General features: G+C 39.6%; 1 protein-coding gene across 15 annotated transcripts in view; it reads left to right on the top strand.

Annotated features, from left to right (window-relative positions):
* Positions 1–22114, top strand: part of POGZ (pogo transposable element derived with ZNF domain) — a 59952-nt gene that overhangs the window by 27780 nt on the left and 10058 nt on the right. For 4 of the 15 annotated variants that reach the window (XM_042255053.1, XM_027974843.2, XM_042255027.2 and 1 more), the window contains exons 2-10: positions 143–267; positions 1242–1400; positions 10565–10740; positions 11642–11750; positions 12908–13198; positions 13279–13497; positions 16123–16229; positions 16912–17249; positions 17642–17796. In XM_042255053.1, the coding sequence (XP_042110987.1) occupies positions 144–267; positions 1242–1400; positions 10565–10740; positions 11642–11750; positions 12908–13198; positions 13279–13497; positions 16123–16229; positions 16912–17249; positions 17642–17796 (1678 nt within the window). In that variant the 5' untranslated portion in view covers position 143. The remainder of the gene's footprint in view (positions 1–142; positions 268–1241; positions 1401–10564; positions 10741–11641; positions 11751–12907; positions 13199–13278; positions 13498–16122; positions 16230–16911; positions 17250–17641; positions 17797–22114) is intronic. The other 11 variants (XM_060401928.1, XM_027974863.2, XM_060401933.1 and 8 more) reach the window with 5 other exon arrangements.

Raw genomic sequence — 22114 nt, 5'->3', positions numbered from 1 at the left:
AAATGGAGGAGGTTAGGGGAAATGGTAGAGGAAGCGCAGTGGTGTAGGTTACCAATAGCTTCAGAGTCTGATTCCATATTTTGTATAAAACTATTTCTCCCATTGTGAGGTCAGTATCTTAATTTAATCTTTTTTCTTGTAGCATGGCGGACACCGACCTGTTTATGGAATGTGAGGAGGAGGAGTTGGAGCCATGGCAGAAAATCAGTGATGTCATTGAGGATTCTGTAGTTGAGGATTATAATTCAGTGGATAAAACTACTACAGGTAACAAAAACTCTTTGATCTTAGATTGTTGTTATATTGACTGAATTGAATGGCGGTTTTGTTAAGAAAGTATGAGGTGCAAAACTTTAAGAATTCAGGGTTGCTTCTCTGTGGCACTGGTACGACCTTTTCCCCCTGTTCTCTGGTCTGTAAATGCTTTGGTTTTCCTTATACACAAAACTAGAAACACTATATTTAATAAATTTAAAACATTGAGAGTTGGGTTCACCAATATTTATCAAACACGTAAGCAGTTCTCTTACGAAATGATGTGTGAACAAGTGGTGTGTGTTAGTGTTCATTTATATACCCAGTGAGAAACAGGTTCCCATAGTCTTGAGGGATTTTTTGGTTTGTTTTATTTGAACTTGGTTTCCTTTGTGAGCTGAGCAGAATTTGCTTTGTGTCTGCCTTCAGGGACAGTTTACAAACTTAGGCTTGTAGCTTCTTTTTCAAAAAGGTGTGGTTGCAGGGTCAAATTCTAGATTGCCCTAAATTCATAAAGTGGGTGATAGTTCTTTTTCTCCTGAATTGTATCTGTTGCTCTTTTTTTTTTTTTTTTTAAATCTTTCCTGCCTTGAGAACTGAAGATGGCATTGGTTTGAAACAGGACAGTTCGTGGTCTTGTGGAGAGCTTACTAATGCACAGTTATGAATACCAGTAGTGGTGATAATAAGCCTTTTGAGTTCTAGAGGTTTGCTTGTGCTCTATAAGCAAAATAGTGAAATCTGGTTCAGTGAGCTTGTAATCTAACTTAATTCACCAGGAAATCTGAGACAATAAAGAAGGCATTGTGTCTAATTTGTGGTGTGAGGGACCCATAGGAGGAGAAATCAGATAACCAGTCAGATTTACGAATAAAGCAGGAAACTTTCTGGCTATAGAGACCTGCAGTAAGATGAAAGATTAGGAAAGTGTCCTTCAGTGTCATCTGTCCCTGTCTCCAAGTGACTGTGCCTCCCCTTCCCCGCAGTTTCTGTGAGCCAGCAGCCTGTCTCGGCTCCAGTGCCCATCGCTGCCCATGCTTCTGTCGCTGGGCATCTCTCTACATCCACCACCGTTAGTAGCAGCGGGGCACAGAACAGCGACAGTACAAAGAAGACTCTTGTCACACTCATTGCCAACAACAATGGTAAGTGGGACTGCTGGGAAATTCTTCCTGGGCTAGAGGGTTGAGAGACTAAAAGAGGTCTTAAGATTAGCTGTACCTGTTCAGTTTTAGGTACTGATGTGGTTCTGCTGATGTTGGAGTGAGTGTAGTCCTGATTCTCTGATATGGAAGTAAGTGGTGGTGTTCATTCTGAGTTAGTGCTGAATCGATGCTGGTGTTTCAAGTCAGAGGGCAGCTGTCTTACTACTGATAATTTCTAGGAAAGAAAATGTAACCCCCAAATTCCTAACTGTTAAGGAGATATGAAGGGGACGGGTTTGTTTGTTTGTTTTTAATTAGAAGAGCTCCACTAGCCTGGTAAGAATTCTCCCAGAGTAGTTTTGTTCCTAATTTCTTTGGCAGCTTCATTTGGTCATTGGTTCCTGGGTGTGGAAAATAGGATAGGGTTGTTGTCTACCTGAAGGAAATGGTGAAAGAGTAGTGGTTTTTTTTTTTGTTTTTTAGTGAGTTTATTGACTAGTGAAGTTACATAGTATTGGCTTCTGTTTCATTTCCTATTTTCTTTTTTTTTGCAATATTCATTCATTTACATTCAGTTCAGTTCAGTCGCTCAGTTGTGTCTGATTCTTTGCGACCCCATGAATCGGAGCATGCAGGCCTCCCTGTCCATCACCCACTCCTGGAGTTCACTCAGACTCACGTCCATCGAGTCAGTGGTGCCATCCAGCCATCTCATCCTCGGTCGTCCCCTTCTCCTCCTGCCCCCAATCCCTCCCAGCATCAGGGTCTTTTCCAGTGAGTCAACTCCGCATGAGGTGGCCAAAGTACTGGAGTTTCAGCCTCAGGGCTGGACCCTGGCAGATCCAGGGAATTCGAAGCGGGGACAGCGTTGGCGAGGAAAGACTTATTTATTTATTAATATAAGATTAGATCAGGAAGAAATAGTGTAGTAGGAAAATTTAGTGGAGAAAAGAGGCTGATTAGCTTGGCTTACGTGGAAAACCAATAAAGTTCCGGACAAGGAACTTGCACTGTCTACGTTAGGCCGCCGGCGCCCGTTTGAATATCGGAGAGTGCCCCGCCTTGGGCTCTCTCTCTTACAGATCTTAGAAGCCGGGACAAGTAAGTAGACACAGTGAGCCTCCATGTTCCAAGGAATCAGCCCGAAAAGGAGAGGGAGGGAGCAAGAAATCGACATGGGGGAGGCCAGGCTTGTGCAAAAACCCCCTCCAACTTTATTATTTAAAAGCTGTTTATATACCCTAAATTTTACATAATGGAAGATACAGAGTTATGCGGGGGCAGCAGTCCTGACCCTTTCTGTATATCTTTTTTGTATACAAAAGGTCTCAGGTGATTTACATGATCTTCTGGCCAGGAGGCTTGTAACACTTTTTTGGCTCTCTTTCTTAAAGAATGTTAATCTCGTTTCCCCTCAAGTGTTTTTCTTTAATCTGCATCTCCTTAAAGCACTTAAGTTACATCTCTATAGAACAAAGGCGCAGTGGGTTATAACAAAGAAGGTACTTAACTCAAAGAGCTAATGTTGCTAATACCAGGTCTACTACTTGTTTTTCTATATACCAACTATATCTAAAAATAAAGGATATGAAAATTTGGCAGCAAGTATTGGCTCAACAAATGAAACTTTTAATAATCCTATTCTAATGATTTTGACTCCTCGGAAGCCCCTACATTCCTAGGATGTTTTAAGCTTCCTGTGCCTCCTGAGGTCAGGAGGCCACAAACAATCACATGAGCAGCTGTACGAGTCCTGCAGGCAGGCTAGAAAGCCATCAGAGGGGTTTTTGGATTGAAACACTCTTTCAAATGCAGAAGACTAAAGCCCTGAATTGACTTTTTCCAGAGAATGTCAGAAGAGTGGAAAAGCAGGCAGATTCTTATTTTGGGGGGTACATGTTCAGGAAATGCCAGGGGGAAAACCTGAGATCTGACTCGACCCTGCCCATCAGATCTCTGCCTCATGACTTTGTCACGGGTGGAATTCCTCACGCTGGCTTCCAGCAGAACACCCAGGACTTCTCCTTTAGAATGGACTGGTAGGATCTCCTTGCAGTCCAAGGGACTCTCAAGAGTCTTCTCCAACACCACAGTTCGAAAGCATCAATTCTTCGGCGCTCACCTTTCTTCACAGTCCAACTCTCACATCCATACATGACCACTGGAAAAACCGTAGCCTTGACTAGACGGACCTTTGTTGGCAAAGTAATGTCTCTGCTTTTGAATATGCTATCTATGTTGGTCATAACTTTCCTTCCAAGGAATAAGCATCTTTTAATTTCATGGCTGCAGTCACCATCTCCAGTGATTTTGGAGCCCCAAAAAACAAAGTCTGCCACTGTTTCCACTGTTTCCCCATCTATTTCCCATGAAGTGATGGGACCAGATGCCATGATCTTAGTTTTCTGAACGTTGAGCTTTAAGCCACCTTTTTCACTCTCCTCTTTCACTTTCTTCAAGAGGCTTTTAGTTCCTCTTCACTTTCTGCCATAAGGGTGGTGTCATCTGCATATCTGAGGTTATGATATTTCTCCGGGCAATCTTGATTCCAGCTTGTGCTTCTTCCAGCCCAGCGTTTCTCATGGTGTACTCTGCATAGAAGTTAAATAAGCAGGGTGACAATATACAGCCTTGATGTACTCCTTTTGTTATGCCCAAGGTCCCAATCCCCAGAACTGAGAGAACAAGACATCCACAGCAATGCAAACGCAAAAAGGGAATTTTATTGCTAGCTCGAGCCAGGACCCAAGTTTCATCCAATGCAGTGGAATGGAACGAGGGCCCGAGCCCTATAAGGTTAAGACAAAGACAGGGCATTGGCAGGGGCGGATTGGTTGCAAGGGCTCCTTAGCATCTGCTAATTGGCTAGATTTTCCCGCGCGCGGCCTTTCTCAGGGGGTTTTCGTCCTTGTCCTGATAAGCTTGAACCAGGCTACAGGGAGTATACTGATTGGTCGAGTCCTGGCGCCTGCAGAGGATGATCTCAGCTCCTCCTTGGCAATAACTCAGCCCCTCTGTAAAGGAGACTTAGGCCTACCTTGGCCCCCTGAAGCCTGTCATGGCGCCTGTTTGGTCCTAACACTTTTCCTGTTTGGAACCAGTCTGTTGTTCCATGTCCAGTTCTAACTGTTGCTTCCTGACCTGCAAATAAGTTTCTCAAGAGGCAGGTCAGGTGATCTGTATTCCCATCTCTTTCAGAATTTTCCATAGTTTATTGTGATCCACACAGTCAAAGACTTTGACATAGTCAATTAACAATTTATATCAGGGGTCATATAGCATGTAATATTTTAAAAGTTAGATAAATCTTAATAATTTCCCAATTAAAATGGCTTTTTTATTCCCCAAAGTAGTAAACCATATACCAAAAAAAGGAAAGAAAAAAAAAGAACTTGTCTTCAATTGTGAAGATGATAAATATTTTGAAAAGAGAATTTACCATAAGAATATGTTTCATCCCCACCCCCCAAAAATATCTGAACTTTACACAAAATTCACATTTTATTTACGCTAAAATAAACTATACAGAATTTATTTTCTTCACCAAAAATAACAGCATTGTTTTCGTAGTATTCCTAGATAAGCCACCAAACACTTCCGCAGGTTTTCTAGATTTTGCTTGTAAATCAGGATGAGGCAGAAGAAAACAGACAAATCAGCCGTAGTAGAGTTTTTGTAAACATCTGTGTTTTCTCATATCCTTAGTTCTGAGAATACATTTCTGAATGTCAAATTGTTGTATCAGAGGTTATCACAGTTTTTAAGGATTTTGGTCAGTATTTTTCCTGAAATGCCTATCTAGACATGTTGTATCTTACATTTCCAGTAGAAGTGAACCTGGTATTCTTACTTTTGGATATAACCATTTACCTTCCATATTTTTAGACATTTATTACAATCCCATTTTTTGTGATTATAAACAGTGTTACGATGAACATTCTCAGGCATCATATCTGTGCCTACTATGAGAGCATATCTGTCATATAAAGTGAGATTCCTGGGACAGGCATTTAAAATTTGCCATAAGAGATTGCTCTACACATGGCCTCACCAGTCAATCTTTGGATATCAAAAAAAAAAATTTTTATTACATGGAAAATCCCTAGAATTCTTTTTCAACATGTAATTAGTGACCCTCATATATATATAAAGATGAGGAACCGCTGGAGATTTTTTCATGTTTACAGATGTGGAGACCAAGGTGTAGAGAGTCAAATAGTAAGTGACTCAACTGGATTTGAATTATTTAGACTCGAAACTTGTGGCCTTCCCACTGCATTATACTCCTTTCCTATGTTTCTCTCAAAATAATCTTGTCAAAGTGCTATGAGCAACCAGTTTTGCTAAATTTTCCTTTGATCACAGCGTTCCAAGGCCCAAGATGAGGATCATATGACTTAATTTCTTTGAATGGACCTTTGATTCCTGTGGCCTATATGCAAAAATTTTGTTGAAATATAAAAATTGATTTTATTTACTTTAGAACGTTCTAGTATTCAAATTAAAATGTTGACCCGTGTTCATTGTTTTTTAAAAAAAGGTATAGACTGGTTACTACAGTTACATATGTCTTGTGTGTCCTTCCAAAAATTCTTTAGTTCTGGAAGTTCTCTGGTGGTACAGTAGTCAGGACTCCGAGCTTTTACTGCCAAGGGCCTGAGTTCAATCCCTGGTTGGGAAAGATCCCGTAAGTCTCACAGCCAAAAATAAATAAAGGCTTAAAATTTCTTTCATGCATAGATAAGCACATATTAATAGATTGAGTTTGTCTAGCTTTCTTTTTTGTATAAAATATACAACTGTGTGACTTCTATCAAATACTCTTGAAATGCCAGCATTATTCATTATAGCCCAGAAGTGAAAACTACGTAAGATGTTGAATGAATAAGCAAAATGTGGTATATTCATAGAACGGAACATTGTTGGGCCATAGAAAGAAGTGGAATAGCGGTGTATACTACAGCATGAATGAACCTTGGGAAACATGCTGACTGAAAGAAGTCAAATACAAAAAGGCCACCACATATTGTATGACTCCATTATTATGAAATGCCCATAATAGACAAATCTACAGAAACAGAAAGTAAGATTGTTGGTTGCCAGGGCTGGGGAAAGTAGAATGGGGAATAACTGCTAATGGGTATAAGGTTTCTTTTGGGGATGATGAAATCTGGAATTGAATAGTGGTGATGATTGCATAAAACCTGTGGAATATACTAAAGCGAAGTGAAGTCGCTCAGTCGTGTCCGACTCTTCCGTGATCCCATGGACTGCAGCCTACCAGGCTCCTCCGTCCATGGGATTTTCCAGGCAGGAGAACTGGAGTGGGGTGCTATCACCTTTAAAGAGCCTTCAAATTGTACACTTCAAATGGGTGATATAATATGTATGGTATGTGAATTACATCTCAGTGAGGCTTTTTTCTTTTTTAAGAAAATATTAGGAATAAAATTGCAGAAGATGTTTTACTGTTGTTTTTGCCATTCTTCAGAATCCATCACTCAGCATTCAGAAATTATTCGTATAGTTCTGGCTGATCGTATGTATGCATTGGAAAGGAACATTATGAAATGGAATGACCTGCTTAATTCTGAGCTGTGAATGATGTGAATTTAATGTTATAAGTTTTTTACTGTAATTACGATTTTCAATTCCTGTTTGGTCCATTTCAACTCCATTTAGCCCTCTTATCTCTGGGGTTTAAGGCTATGTAAATAAACTTAATGAAAAAAATCAAGACCTTCAGATTTGTAAAATAAACAGAATGTGTTTTGAGAGAAGCAGTTGGATGTTCTATTATTTAATCTGTTTAAGGCTGTGGTACCTAACAGAGCAGACCTACAGGTAGAGAATTGGTTGGATGATTCTTTTAAAGGCTTTTTTAAGCCTCAAGATTCTGACTGACTTTTTCATTTTCTGGAAATAGAGCTTTGGAAGACGTTTGAATTGTCAGCATTTCTTTTAGGAAAGAATAAGAATGCAGGAATCATTAAAAACAATTCATTTGTTTGAATTGGAATTATTGTATTAGAATGAATTTATAGAATTCATTAAATAAATATTTACTCTGGGTGACTTGCCATATGCTGGTTTTGCTTTCAGTTGAATTGTAAACCTAGTCTAGGCTTAGAAACCTTCTTTATTTGCACTTTATTTTTGGAAAGGTCCTAACGATTCACCAAAATTCAAACATGACCCTGACATCAGAGAATATTTGCAGAAAATGCTTATGTTAACATTCTTTATAGTAGCAGACTATGTATAGATTTCATGGAAACAAGGCCTGTCTTTTGAGATTTTCTAATGCTAGTTGATTCCACATAAATGCAAAAAATTTTCCATCCTTCCCTTCCTATATTTAGATGAGATGTCGAGGCACTGATTTTATCTTAAGAATTTTCAGTTTCAGATAAATAACAGATAATTTATTTTCTTTTACCCTAGCAGTTAAAATAGTGAATAAAAATATATTTTTTTATTTAGTCAATATTTTTCAACCATAAATTGTGAAGGAATAAAAAGAGATGGATGGGGAAGCTATAGGTTAAAAGAGATTAAAGATGCCCATCAGTTGGACTTTATGAACCCTTTTGTAACCTAACTCAAACAAAAAAAATATAATTGTCAATTTGAATTTTAACTGGATATTTAAGATCAAAGAATTGTTTTGTTTATTTGTGGCTGCACTGCACCGCATGTGGGGTCTTAGTTCCCAGACCAGGGATCCAGCCTGTGCACCCTTCTGTGGAAGTGTAGAGTCCTAACCACTGGACCGCCAGGAAAGCCCCTAAGAATTATGTATTTAGCTTTATTGAGTATAATTGAAAAATAAAATTGTAAGATACTTGATGTGTACATTGTGGGGATTTGATATATGTATGTGTTGTGAAAGGATTCTCACTGTTGGTTAATATATCCATCACCCTACATATTTATCATTTGGGGGGCTAGGATAGGAATAGTGAGAATGTTTAAGTTCTCTCGGCAAACTTTAATTATATCTTGTGTTATCCACTGTAGTCACAGAATTATAACATTTTTTAGGAGTGATAATGATGTTATATTTCCTCTTTTTTAGGATCTTTATTTTTTAGAAATATATATTGAAGTATTTGTAGATGATATGATCTGATACTTATTTCAGCATAATATGGGAGCTGGTAAGGGGGGTGCGAGGTACAGATGAAAGAAGGTTGGCCTTAAGTTGATAATTATTGAAGCTAGTATAGGTACATGGAGGTTTATTTTAGTGTTCTATTTTTATATATATTTGAACATTTTCATAATAAAATATTTAAGTTGAAATACATATATATATAGAAAAGGACTCATATAGTTAGCATAGACAGAACTTGGATTTTTTTTGTCTGTCAGCTTCTATAATTACTTGTCTGCTGGCCCAGTAACTATGTGAGAGTCTAGTCCACTGATGGTCTCTCAGTTTCTGGGAGAACAAGTCACTGTTGGCCCGTTAATAGCCAGCCATCTATATACCCACTTCGGTGGTCTAGCTTTGTAACTAACTAGTAACACCATTTGTCACATGTAACTTAAAACTTCAGAGGAGTCTATCCCATTCTAGTGAAAAGAGTGCAGTATTTTGCTTGAATCTTTGATTTAGGCATACTGGCTCTCTGAAATAGAATTTAGAGTAGTCTTTGTAAATCAGGAAACAGCGTTAATGATTTTTTAGCCAAACTTAGCAAATGGAGGCTTCCCAGGTGGAGTTAGCGGTAAAGAATCCACCTGCCAGTGCAGGAGACTCAAGAGACAAGGGTTCGATCCCTGGGTTGGAAAGACCCCTTGGAATAAGAAATGGCAACCTGTGCCAGGATTCTTGCCTGGGAAGTCCTATGGACAGAGGAGCCTGGTGGGCTACAGTCCTGCTGCTGCTGCTTGTCACTTCAGTCATGTCCAACTCTGTGTGACCCCATAGACGGCAGCCCACCAGGCTCCTCCATCCTTGGGACTCTCCAGGCAAGAACACTGGATTGGGTTGCCATTTCCTTCTCCAATGCATGAAAGTGAAAAGTGAAAGTGAAGTCGCTTAGTTGTGCCTGACTCTTAGCCACCCCATGGACTGCAGCCTACCAGGTTTCTCCGTCCATGGGATTTTCCAGGCAAGAGTACTGGAGTGGGTTGCCATTGCCTTCTCCAGGGCTTCAGTCCAAGGAGCCACAGAGTTGGACATGACCGAGGAACTGAGAACATCCAGCAAATAGAGGACTTAAAAACATTTCCAAAGTTACTTTTACCACAAGGGAAAAAGAATTTAAAATACTTTAGTTTTCAAATATTTATGATATTATTACTATTTATTCATGAAAGAACCTTCTAAAGCCATATTTATTGGTTTTGGCAGGTGTTTTCTTTCTAAGTTCTGATGACATAAGTCTCTGTTTCCATACCTGTACATCCTGTACAAGGCAATGGATATTTAGAGAATCTGTTGCATTTCTGAGATTTGGCTCACTAGGAAGCTGAATTAATGTTTGTTGATGAATATTCCTCTTAAAAAGTTTAAGGTAGATTAACAACAAATCACATTCCAATAAAATAGGTTTTACGTAGTAAAAATATGGAGAAAGAATTTATATGTTACTTGGTTTTGCTGATTTGGTGTGGGGAAGTTATATGTGGTCACTTAAATCATCAAAGTGATAGCCATGTAAAAGTCTTACCATGTGTGTTAAGACATGCCTTGTTAAGATACATGGGTTTCCCTGATGGCTCAGTGGTAAAGAACCTGCCTGCCAGTGCAGGAGACACAGGTTTGATCCCTGTGTCAGGAAGATGTCCTAGAGAAGGAAATGGCAACCCACTCCAGTATTCTTGCCTGGGAAATTGCATGGACAGAGGAGCCTGCCAGGCTACAGTCCATGGGATTGCAAAGGAGTTAGACACAATTTAGCAATTAAATAACAAGTTAAGATATATGAGGGAGATTTTAGTGAACTTTCTGTATCTGTGTATTTTTTTGTTAATTGTAGCTTTGGGTAAAGCTTAAATATTTGGTAAGTTTGATGACATTAAACCTGAGGTGAGTGAGTCTTGGATATCTTAATACATGGGCACACCATTTCTTACCTAAGACCATTGTGTTGCTTATAAATTGTGGCTTACAGTGTTTTCTTTCTTTTTTTCTTCTTCCTTTTACCCTTTAGCTGGCAATTCTTTGGTCCAACAAGGTGGACAGCCGCTCATCCTAACCCAGAATCCAGCCCCAGGTCTTGGTACAATGGTTACTCAACCAGTATTGAGGCCTGTGCAGGTCATGCAGAATGCCAACCATGTGACTAGTTCCCCGGTAGCCTCACAGCCAATATTTATCACTACACAGGTAAGTAGGACTCTGAATTCTGGGACCTGGTAGAATTCTGGAACTGTGGGAACCTTTGAAGGCTCTGACTTGAGTCTCCAGCATAATTACAAATGGTTCTAGGTTATGTCCATTGATCTGGCTTTCTCATTTATTAGTTTTTTAATTTGATGCTGACTTTAGTAGAAAGCCCAACATAGCATACAGCTGGGTAATTTCTTCTTTATACCCCCAGAGGGCTATTAAGTAATTTGATTGAGGTCTAGGCAGGAGAGAGTGGGAAGCTTGCATGAGGAAGCCTTAACACTTGGTCCTCAAAAGTTCTCACCCTTTGCTTGGGCTATTTTTCTTGAAATGGGGTGAGTTAGTTGACTTACAGAAATATAGGTGCAAAATTGGTGAAGTGCAGGGAGATCTTTGAAAGAGAAGGAAGATGGCTTATTTGATATAAATGTGAATTGGAGTTGAAAACCCAGTGCTGGTGTGGGATAAAAAGGCAGATGCTTTTTCCTGCCTTGTCTTACAAATTTCCCAGAGCGTATGGCCTTTTGAAGTAGACTTTGGGAACAGTTTCCTACAGTTGTTTATATGCTGAATCACTCCGTTAGTGTCAGTTTTTTTCCCCCATTCCTAAGGGTCAGTATGTGAATGAGTTTTTTTAAACTGAGATTCTCCTAAGACAAGAACTAGGTTTTCATTTTAGTTCATATGCACCAAACCTCAGTCTCCAGTTTTAATATTTGTCACTCAGAAGTTTGCCAGAAGTCCAAAATTTTCTCCATCTCAGTCATTTAAAAGCTCTAATTCGAGAGAGAGAATCATTAGGTGAGAGTGTGGGAATTTTTTGGACATAGGTCTGAATACAGTCTCTGCTAGTGTTAGCTGATCTCCATGTTAAAGATCATTTTGCTTTTTAATGCAGGGATTTCCTGTAAGAAATGTCCGGCCTGTACAAAATGCAATGAATCAGGTTGGGATTGTGTTGAACGTACAGCAAGGCCAAACGGTTAGACCAATTACACTAGTCCCAGGTAAGGAAAAATGTCTACCCATTTGGAATAAACCAGCATCCAAAAGACTTGCTTTTGTTGTTTCTAAGTGTGGAAGGTCATTTAAAAAGTATACTTTCTGAAACTATAAAAATCATATTGATTTAAGCCCCATTTTTTTAAAAACTTCCTAACCTTTGGCCAGGGTGGTAATTTTATTTTTCTTTTTAACTTTTTACCACCTTTCATAAGGTAGTAAAACAGGGTTCTTATAGTTATTTTTCTGTTTCTGCTGTTTTATTCAGCTATTGTTTGTTATCCTGAAAGACTGTTATTAATGCAAACTCCCAAATTCTATATTCCTAATAAGTCTATTTACTTACATGGTGGACTTATAAACTTATTTTGCTTGCATTTTACAGCATAGATTTGGAATATAAGTTAAATGGCATATTCTTTGAGGATGAATATTGCCAATGACTAGTGGTTTTGTTTTTTTTTTTTTTAAGAAATTAAATTGAAAGGTAATTCTTTAAAATCTTGTAATTTTGCCCCCAGTTCTATATTCAGTGTTTACGACATTTTGGGACAAAAAATACTATATTATTTTAGTTGTGGTAAAGGTAGCTTGTCTTCCTAAGTTTTTGTCATTGTTCTCAGAGCCCATTGGGATTTTGGCCTTCAGGTCTGAGCTTATCCTACCTAGTTCTGATATTTCTTAAATATTTGTAAGTGAATTGTCTGTAGTTGATCCAGGAGACTCACCTTTGGGACATCCTAGTAGAATGCCACACACAGTCTGTCTTCTATGTGAGTTTGTATAAGAGAATGAAAGACTCTGTTTAGTATTCTGAGAAAGGAGGATTACTTTTTTCAGAACCAGCTCTGCCTCTTGGCCTGTGTATACCCATACTGCTTCCCACTCTATACCCATTATTCTCTTCCAATACCAAGGTGAGGCTATTCATGATTTACTCTTGGAATAGAAAGGGCAGTGTGCTAAGGTGTTTCGGGAGGAGCTGATGGAAATCTGCTTTCACTGTAATGTTTTTAGGGCTGTTTACTGAGGCTAACTGCTTTCAGCAGTTTGGGGAAATAATCTTTTCCTATTGCAGTATTTCCGGTAAACACAGAGGGAATGTGTTTTAGGAGAGCTCACTAACCAAGATTTGGTGCTTTTCTTTGTCTCTCTTTTGAAGCCCCAGGTACCCAGTTTGTTAAGCCGACAGTTGGCGTCCCACAAGTGTTCTCTCAGATGACCCCTGTGAGGCCAGGCTCCACGATGCCTGTGCGGCCCACCACCAACACCTTCACCACCGTCATCCCAGCCACTCTGACCATTCGAAGCACCGTCCCACAGTCCCAGTCCCAGTCGACCAAGTCCACTCCCAGCACTTCCACCACGCCCACTGCCACACAGCCGACCTCACTGGGGCACCTTGCTGTCCAGCCTCCAGGCCAATCCAGCCAGACTCAGAACCCCAAACTAGGTGAGGCTTGGGAAGAGGAGATGGCAGACCTGGGATGGGTGGCGGCTGGAGAACAGGTGATTATCACTTGGTCAACAAAGCTCCCTCCTTCCCCTCTCCACCTGCAGTGAGCATTGCCAGCTTTGTCACTGTGAAGCGACCTGGTGTTACAGGTGAAAATAGCAATGAAGTGGCCAAACTGGTGAATACCCTTAACACCATCCCTTCCCTGGGCCAGAGTCCTGGGCCAGTGGTGGTATCCAACAACAGCTCCGCACATGGCTCTCAAAGAACCAGCGGGCCTGAGTCTTCAATGAAAGGTACGATAATCAGAAAGACTCTGGGCTGCCAATCATTCAAAAACATTAGTGTAATGTATTTATTGTATCAGACGTCTATACTGTGAAATAGAGAAAATAGGGTATAGTTGCTATAGTCTGTTATCACAGAAACTTAGTGTGGTAAAGGGGATTGCCACTTGTGAAAAGGGTAACTGCTGCTGCTGCTGCTAAGTCGCTTCAGTCGTGTCCAACTCTGTGTGACCCCATAGACGGCGGCCCACCAGGCTCCCCCGTCCCTGGGATTCTCCAGGCAAGAACACTGGAGTGGGTTGCCATTTCCTTCTCCAGAAAAGTGTAACTAAGTCAGCCCAAAGGAATTTTCTGTTAATTGTGCTTTGGAGACTAATGAAATGGATTGAGTGGTCAGAGATGAGTGGGATAATCAAAAAAGATAGTTCAGGGAAGAGGAGATGGATTTCTGAACTCGATTTTAAAGTTGAGGTTTGGTAGAGAGGTTTTCAGGTGTAGAAGGATTATGAGCATAACCATTTTCAGTTTCAGTCCTAGAATAGGACTTGGCAAACCTTTTCTGTAAAGGACCAGATAGTAAATATTTTCAGCTTCATGTACAGTATGATTCTGTCACAACTGCTTTGTGCCATTTTGGTGCAAAAGTAGCCCTAGACATGACTGTGTGCCACTAAAACTATTTATGGGCTCTGAATTTTGAATTTCATTTTATTTTTATGTGTCAGAAAATCTTACACTTCTTTTGCTTTTATTTGAACCCTTTAAAAATACGGAAACTTTTAACAAATGGTATTGAGAAAACTGGATATTCACATGCAAAAAAATGGAGTTGGGCCATTACCATACACCATATACAAAAACTAACTCAATGAATTAAATACCAAAATAAAAGACCTAAAACCATAAAACTCTTAGAAGAAAGCATAGGGGGAGAACTTCATGACATTGGATTTGCCAGTGATTTCTTGCATATGACACCAAAAGCATAGGCAACGAAAGAAAAAGTAGATAAATGAGACTACTTCAAAATTTTAAACTTTAGAGCATCAAGGGTTAGGCTTACAGAGAGTGGCAAAGCAACTCACTTTTCATGGAAGAAAATATTTGTAAATCATATATCTGATAAGGGCTTAATATAGAGAATATATAAACTATTTCTACAGCTCAACCAACAACAAAAGAACAACCTAATTAAAAAATGAGCAAAGGAGCTGAATAGAGAATTCTCAAGGAAGATATACAAATGGCCATTAAGCACCAAAATGATGTTAAACATCACTAATCATGAAAATGCAAACCAAAACTACAGAGAATACTGCTTCATACCGATTAATATAGCTCTTATCCAAAAAAAAAAAGGGGGGGCAGAAAATAATAACTGTTGGTGAAGGATGTAAAGAAAGTGGAACCCCTGTGCATTGCTGATGGGGATGTAAAATGCAATGATGGTCCCTCAAAAAATGAGACATGAAATTACCACATGTTGTAGTAATTCCATTTTGGGGTATATACACCCAGGGACCCACACAGATACTTGTACCCCCGTGTTCACAGCAACGTTATTTACAAAAGCCTGTCGATAGAAGCATCTCAGATGTTCATCAACTGATAAATGGATAAACAAAATATGGTGTGTATATATACTGTGGTATATTCAGTCGCTCATTCATGTCCAGCATGCCAAGCTTCCCTATCCATCACCGACTCCCGAAGCTTGCTCAAACTCCTGTCCATTGAGTTGATGATGCCATCCAACTATCTCATCCTCTGTTGTCCCCTTCTCCCACCTTCAGTCTTTCCCAGCCTCAGGGTCTTTTCCAGTGAATATTCAGGACTGATCTCCTTTAGGATGGACTGGTTGGATCTCCTTGCAGTCCAAGGGACTCTCAAGAGTCTTCTCCACACCACAGTTCAAAAGCATCAATACTTAAGTGGTATATTGTTCAGCCTTAAAAAGGAAAGAAATTCTGATACATGATATAATATGGATGAACCTTGAGGACATCATGCTAAATAAGCCAGTCACAAGAGGACAGAGACTGTGAGGCCAGTTACGTGAGGCATCTGGAGCAGTCAAACTCACAGAAAGTAGAGTGGTGGTTGCTGGAGTTCTAGGAGGAATGGACAGTGTGGGATTAACAGTGGGCATAGAGTTTCCGTTTTGAGGGATGAAAAGAGTGTTGGAGATTGCTTGCACGAAAATGTGAACATTCTTAACAACTGAACCAAACATTTTTAAATGCTTAAGAGGAAATTTTATGTGAAGTATATTTCACCATGATTTATAACCAGAACAACAACATTGGGTTGTCCTAGAAGTTCATTCGGTTTTCCCCAACAACTTACAGAAAAACTTGTACAAACTTTTTGGCCAACCCACTAAAAGCCATTCTTAGTTCATTAGCCAAGCAGAAACTGGCAGCTGGCTGGATTTGGTCTCCAAGTTGTGGTTTGCTAACCCCTGGCCTAAAGTTAGAAGAATGGTAAAAGGAATGTGCCTCATAGTGACCTCTCATGCTTGCTTACCAGCCTTAATTATACCCCTTATGAAGTGTTCAATAACCTTTTTTTCTAAAAGGCTGATAGTCTTTTTCTAGGATCTTACTAATCTTACCGTGTTCTCACTTCTTCCAGTGACCTCGCCCATCCCAGTGTTTGACCTCCAGGATGGTGGACGGAAGATATGTCCACAGTGTAATGCTCACTTCCGTGTTACTGAAGCTTTGAGAGGTCACATGTGTGTAAGTGATGTTACCTGTGATAGGAATCCAGCATAAATGGCTACCATTCACTATTTACTTCCTATAGTCTTGGGAGAGTGTAAGGCAAGGGCTCTGAAATGACTTGGAAGCTTTTTAATGGGTTATACTCTTGGCCTGTTTTAGAATGAACTCAAAAATGTAATAGGAAACATTTAAAGTCCCTCAAATAGATCAGAGCATATGTGACCTTAATTCCTTAGTTGGTAGATTTTGAACTGCACAGAAGGATGGGTTTGTTAGATAATCAGAACTTTTTGGCCTCAGTTCATTTTCTGTTTATTGTGTCATTGGATGAATCAGGAGCTATTAAGCAATTACCAACTCAAGCCTTTCATTTTTTGGTGTTAGTCCAGATGCAAAGGTTGGGACTTCTTCCTACCAGGGACCCCAGAACCAGCTTATACTAGTGAGTAGTTCAAGGCTCTAAAACAGGAAGAAGTACAAAGTATGGTGTTTGGAGTGGCATATATCTATATATTAAGTACCCTCATACAGACACATGAAAAAGAGTGAGACCTGGACATTGTAGAAAACTGCAGGGTGGAAGCTAGGTGAGAATACCTAGAACCAAACTGTTGGCAAGGAATGTTAGTGGACCTGAGGAGTGCATGCATCCCAGCCCAGGAGAACCAGGATGATCAGATATCTTCTTTCTTTATAGTACTGTTGTCCAGAAATGGTTGAATACCAGAAGAAAGGAAAATCTCTGGATTCAGAACCCAGTGTCCCATCAGCAGCAAAGCCCCCATCCCCTGAGAAAACAGCTCCTGTTGCTTCCACTCCCTCTTCTACACCTATTCCTGCTCTGTCACCACCTACCAAAGTACCAGAGCCAAATGAGAATGTGGGTGATGCCGTCCAGACCAAGCTCATTATGCTAGTAGATGACTTCTACTATGGCCGGGATGGTGGCACGGTAGCCCAGCTCACAAACTTCCCTAAGGTCGCCACATCTTTCCGATGCCCACATTGTACCAAAAGGCTAAAAAACAACATTCGGTGAGTGTTGAAGAGCCTTGGAGCTCACCTTGGACAAGTGAAGGCTGAAAGCTGCTTACACGTTTCAGTTTTTCTGTTTGGAGAATGGCCCTGATTATAGCCTCTCTTGCTCAGGGTTATCAAATCAATAACTACTATTATAGGAAATATTGTGGTAATAAATAAAAGATAACTTTGGGTAGAGTGAGACCAGTGCATCTCCTTTCTCAGATAAGTTTCGGGAACTCTCTTAGTTTCTGGGCTGAGCAAAGGACTGTCCCAAAAGAGAGGAAGTTGGGTGGGAAGGTGGAGGGCGGGACATATGTACAGTCTTGTTCTGTGATTCCGCTGTTACATTTCCAAGGCTTCTGATTTTTGTGTTGTCTGTACTTTTCCTTTGTGCTGTGCTACAGATTTATGAACCATATGAAACATCATGTAGAACTTGATCAGCAGAATGGTGAGGTGGATGGTCATACTATCTGCCAGCACTGTTACCGCCAGTTTTCCACTCCTTTCCAGCTCCAGTGCCACTTGGAAAATGTTCATAGTCCCTATGAATCAACTAGTAAGTTTGGAAGTTCATAAACTCTAGGGGTGTACTTTGTTCTTCACTCAATGAATGGTACTAGCGGGGAGCCCTTTATATTTATTCATATGTGGGTAACAGTGTCAGGTAGGTTTTTGCATGTTTATAGTCAGTACTTCACTTGCTCTGTTTTCTTACAAGCCTGGCTTCTATTCTGTTCAAGCTTGAGTTGAGTTCAGTGCTCAATTCCAAATATTAGGGGCATTGGTCCACCGTAGAGAGGTATATTTTAAGGGTTTGCTACCTAGATTGTTTTATAGAAGGAGCAAACATCTGTATTTGGATCTTCACTTTAGTTAGTAATGTTGTAGTTTTTATGTAGGATAAAACAATATTATAAAGTACTTTACCATTAAGAGTTTCATGAAATATAAGATGAGTTGGAGTGTTCAGTTCAGTCGCTCAGTCTTGTCCGACTCTTTGCGACCCCATGAATTGTGGCACGCCAGGCCTCCCTGTCCATCACCAACTCCCGGAGTTCACCCAAACTCATGTCCATCAAGTCAGTGGTGCCATCCAGCTATCTCATCCTCTGTCTTCCCCTTCTCCTCCTGCCCCCAATCCCTCCCAGCATCAGGGTCTTTTCCAATGAGTCAACTCTTCGCATGAGGTGGCCAAAGTATTGGAGTTTCAGCTTTAACATCAGTCCTTCCAAAGAACACACAGGACTGATCTCCTTTAGAATGGACTGGTTGGATCTCCTTGTAGTCCAAGGGACTCTCAAGAGTCTTCTCCAACACCACAGTTCAAAAACATCAATTCCTTGGTGCTCAGCTTTCTTCACAGTCCAACTTTCACATCCATACATGACCACTGGAAAAACCATAGCCTTGACTAGACGGACCTTTGTTGGCTACATCTTAAAGATGAGAAACAGGCTGGATACAACCCCAGAAATATTTAGTCATTTACTAAAGAGCGTACACTTCTAATAAGATGACGTGAGGATTTGAATCCAGTCTTCTAGAAATATTTCCTTTATCATATAAGGGATTTCTAGTTTTGTTGAAGAGACAAGAGAACAAGACTATGTATTTATTATAAATACAGACATTGGATGATATGAATGATCGGTAGAATAGTTCAGAGAAGGGAAAAGATCCTTATGGCTGGATTTCACAGAATAGGTAATGTATAAACTTGGTCTTAAATACAAGAAGGATTTAGGTGGATGGAAAACAGTAAGAAAAGATTTTATGTGATGGGGAACAGCATGAGCAAACATGTAGAGAGAAAAATATGCATAATATAGATGCTTTTGCTGCAGATTAAAAATCTTAACTAAAAATGGATTAAACATTAAAGACATCTATGATTAGATCCTTTAACTGAGAAGACTTAAGGTGGAGTAAGCTTCAAGCCCAGAACTTAAGTCTTTACTTTTCAACAATTTTCTTGTCTCTGGCTTTCTAGCAGAAAAGCTATGTTAATCTCAGGAATTCGTTCAAATGTAAGATTGTGCAGATGAAAAAGAGGCCATGTCTTCCTGTGTCTTTCCTAGGTCTGTTCCTTGTAAGGCAGAATTGTTTTCCGTTTATATCTCTTTGGCTGTGATCATATTGTTAAGGGAAGTAGGATTGTCATGAGTGGCCCAGATGAGTGCTTATCAACAGAAAATATAATGAGCTGTGTATGTAATTTTAATTTTTTTAGTAGTCATTTGAAATAAAAATATTTTAAGGTGAAATTAACTTTAATAGTATATTTTATTTAATTCAAAATAGCCAAGATAATCTTAGTATATAATCAAAATTTTTTAATTAATAAACAAATTTTAAATTATTCTTTTTTTTTTAATCTAGTGTGTACACCAGAGCAAATAGTCTCAATTTGAGCTCATCCCATTTCATATGTCACTAGCTATGTGTATACTGGTGGTTCCTATAGAAGGCAGTGGAACTTTGGACTAACAGTTAGTGGGTGGAGTAGATAATGGTTTCAACCATCATAACACCACATGCAGCAGAGTAGCAACTTGGTCTAAGTTAGGTCCCACGTTCTTCACTGTCAGTGATGGAAAGTCCAAATTACTCATCTGAATCTCCCAGCGAAAACATCTGCTTTTATACAGATCTGGTGGTGTGTGGTAGTCCACTTACATATTGTACTATACATAACAAGATAAGTTCTTCCTAATGGGAAAAAACAAAGTGGACAGTGCAGAACCTCATCAGTCTTTTCCTTTTCGTTTACCACGGTTTTATCCTTGACTTTTAATTTTTTGAGTATTTTATGACTTCGGTTTATACTGATGAAAAACCCAGACATTGTTGATCCGAACACAGGTAAATGCCTTTTCTGTGCTTTAGTATATATCAATTTTACTCTTGGATTCTTTTATAACTCCCTTTTTTTTGCATCTGTGGCAGATCCTTCATGAAAGTAGCTCATTTTTTCATGTTAACATCTTGAGATCATTGTTTTTAGTTTTGAAATTTTTTTTTTTATTTTCTGAAGTGTTTTTAAATTATAGACATAATGACGTTTCACTCCTAAATACTTCATTATATATCTCTGAAAAGTAAGGACATTTAAAATACATAGGCATTCCCGTCCTCATCAGAAAAGATGGCCTTTTTCCACCTACACCTCTCAACGTGGGGCCAAGAGGTAAGAGAGCTGACGTTTACTGAAGAGTTAAAACCCACTGCAGATCTCATGACTCTACATGGACCGCAATCAGGAATCTTAGGGAACACTTAGGATGGGTCCCTGAAGAATGCGGGTTCTGAAGGGTGATGGGAAGAGACACACTTGGTTATTCATGTGAGCAAATGCATAACTACCCTACTCTGAAACAGGTAGATGGCTCTGCATACGTAAAATCATTCTTGTACAACCCACGGAGCAGACGCCATGGGAGACACCCAGGGAGAGTGGGACTTTTGTCACAAACTGAGGCCAGGTGCGACAAGAGTCCAGTGGTCTTCCTGGGGTTCATGCCCTGAGCAACCAGATCTGTGTTCAAGCTACGGGTTCTAATGGAAGTCATACTTTGTGATAACTACAAGTTTAAACAAGTATAAACTTGATCAGTCCAGCTGATACAGTTAACACTTTAGTAAACGTCATTTCCAGCCTGAAAGAAAGAAACAAAAAACATAGCCATAGTATCTTTATCAAGACCTAACAGAATTAATCATAAATCTTCAACATCATCTGTCTTCATTTTCAAGTTTCCTGAATTGTCTCCAGAACATCAGTGGGTTATTGTGTTTAAACTTGTTTAAGGGCAATAGATGAAGGAAGAGGTAAGGTTGAGGGATAGATGCTTTCTTGTGTTCACATGTCAGGAGGATTCTTTGTGAAGAAAGACTCGGGAAAGGGAGAACCCCTTGTTTAGTAAAGTCATGGTATATATACATGGAATGATGAGATTGGATGAACCTTAGAAAGGCAAAAAGGATCTGTTCTTCCAAGTTTGGAAAGCAGGAAGCAGAGTCTATAGTATTTCACACCTGTTTTCTCAAAGCAAGAGACTGAGGTAGGTGTTAAGGAGGTGAGGGTGACAGTGCTGGGAGGGACAGTGTTAGGATGGCCACTTTGGAAAATCAGTCAAGTTTCCCTCTTGAATCTTCTTCAAATCAACTCCTTCCCCTTAGAACAGGTGTGAAAGGTTATTAGAGATCCCTTAAATCCATTGATGGCTTTGATTCCTTTCTCACTGATTTTCTGTGTATGAGATAATCCATATAAATCTTAGGATATTGTTTATGCATTAGAAATTATTTAATAAATGTTACTATTGATATTATGAGGCAGTTGTAACAATAGAGCTGATTTAGGAAAAGGCTTGGACAGAAGGCTGGGAAATACCAGTGCTTTAAAGTGTTCTAGAAAAGAAAAAAAGAAGCTAAGCAAAGTGAATTGAGAAGTAAAGGGCAGGAAAACAGGAGAAAAGATTGTCATGCCACTAGTTACAGTATCCCAAACATGTCATGCAGTTCCATGCCTTTGCTCAAGTTCTTCTCTTGTCTTCTCTGTCTGGCAAATCACTATTCTTTCAAGGTTCAACTTACGTGATCAACTTTTCCTCATTCTAGGCAGAATTTTTTATTTATCTGGTTCTCATACCTGATGTACTTCTGGGAAGTGGTTCTAAATGGGTTGCAGATGCCTTTGAGAATCGACACAAAACTTCCCCCCAAAATAAACATTTCACTCTTTGCAGATAATTTCAGGGGATACCTGGGTTCCTTGGACCCCGTATTAAAAACCCCTGGTTTTTGTTCATTTGTTTTATTTCAGCTTCACTCATTTGGGAGTGGTGGGCAGGGGTTAGACAGTAAATAAGCGC

The sequence above is a fragment of the Ovis aries genome, chromosome 1, assembly GCF_016772045.2.
Source record: "Ovis aries strain OAR_USU_Benz2616 breed Rambouillet chromosome 1, ARS-UI_Ramb_v3.0, whole genome shotgun sequence".
In the NCBI taxonomy this organism is placed as follows: domain Eukaryota; kingdom Metazoa; phylum Chordata; class Mammalia; order Artiodactyla; family Bovidae; genus Ovis; species Ovis aries.
The sequence above is the reverse complement of the archived record's forward strand: the minus strand, read 5'-3'. Positions and strand labels throughout refer to the sequence as shown.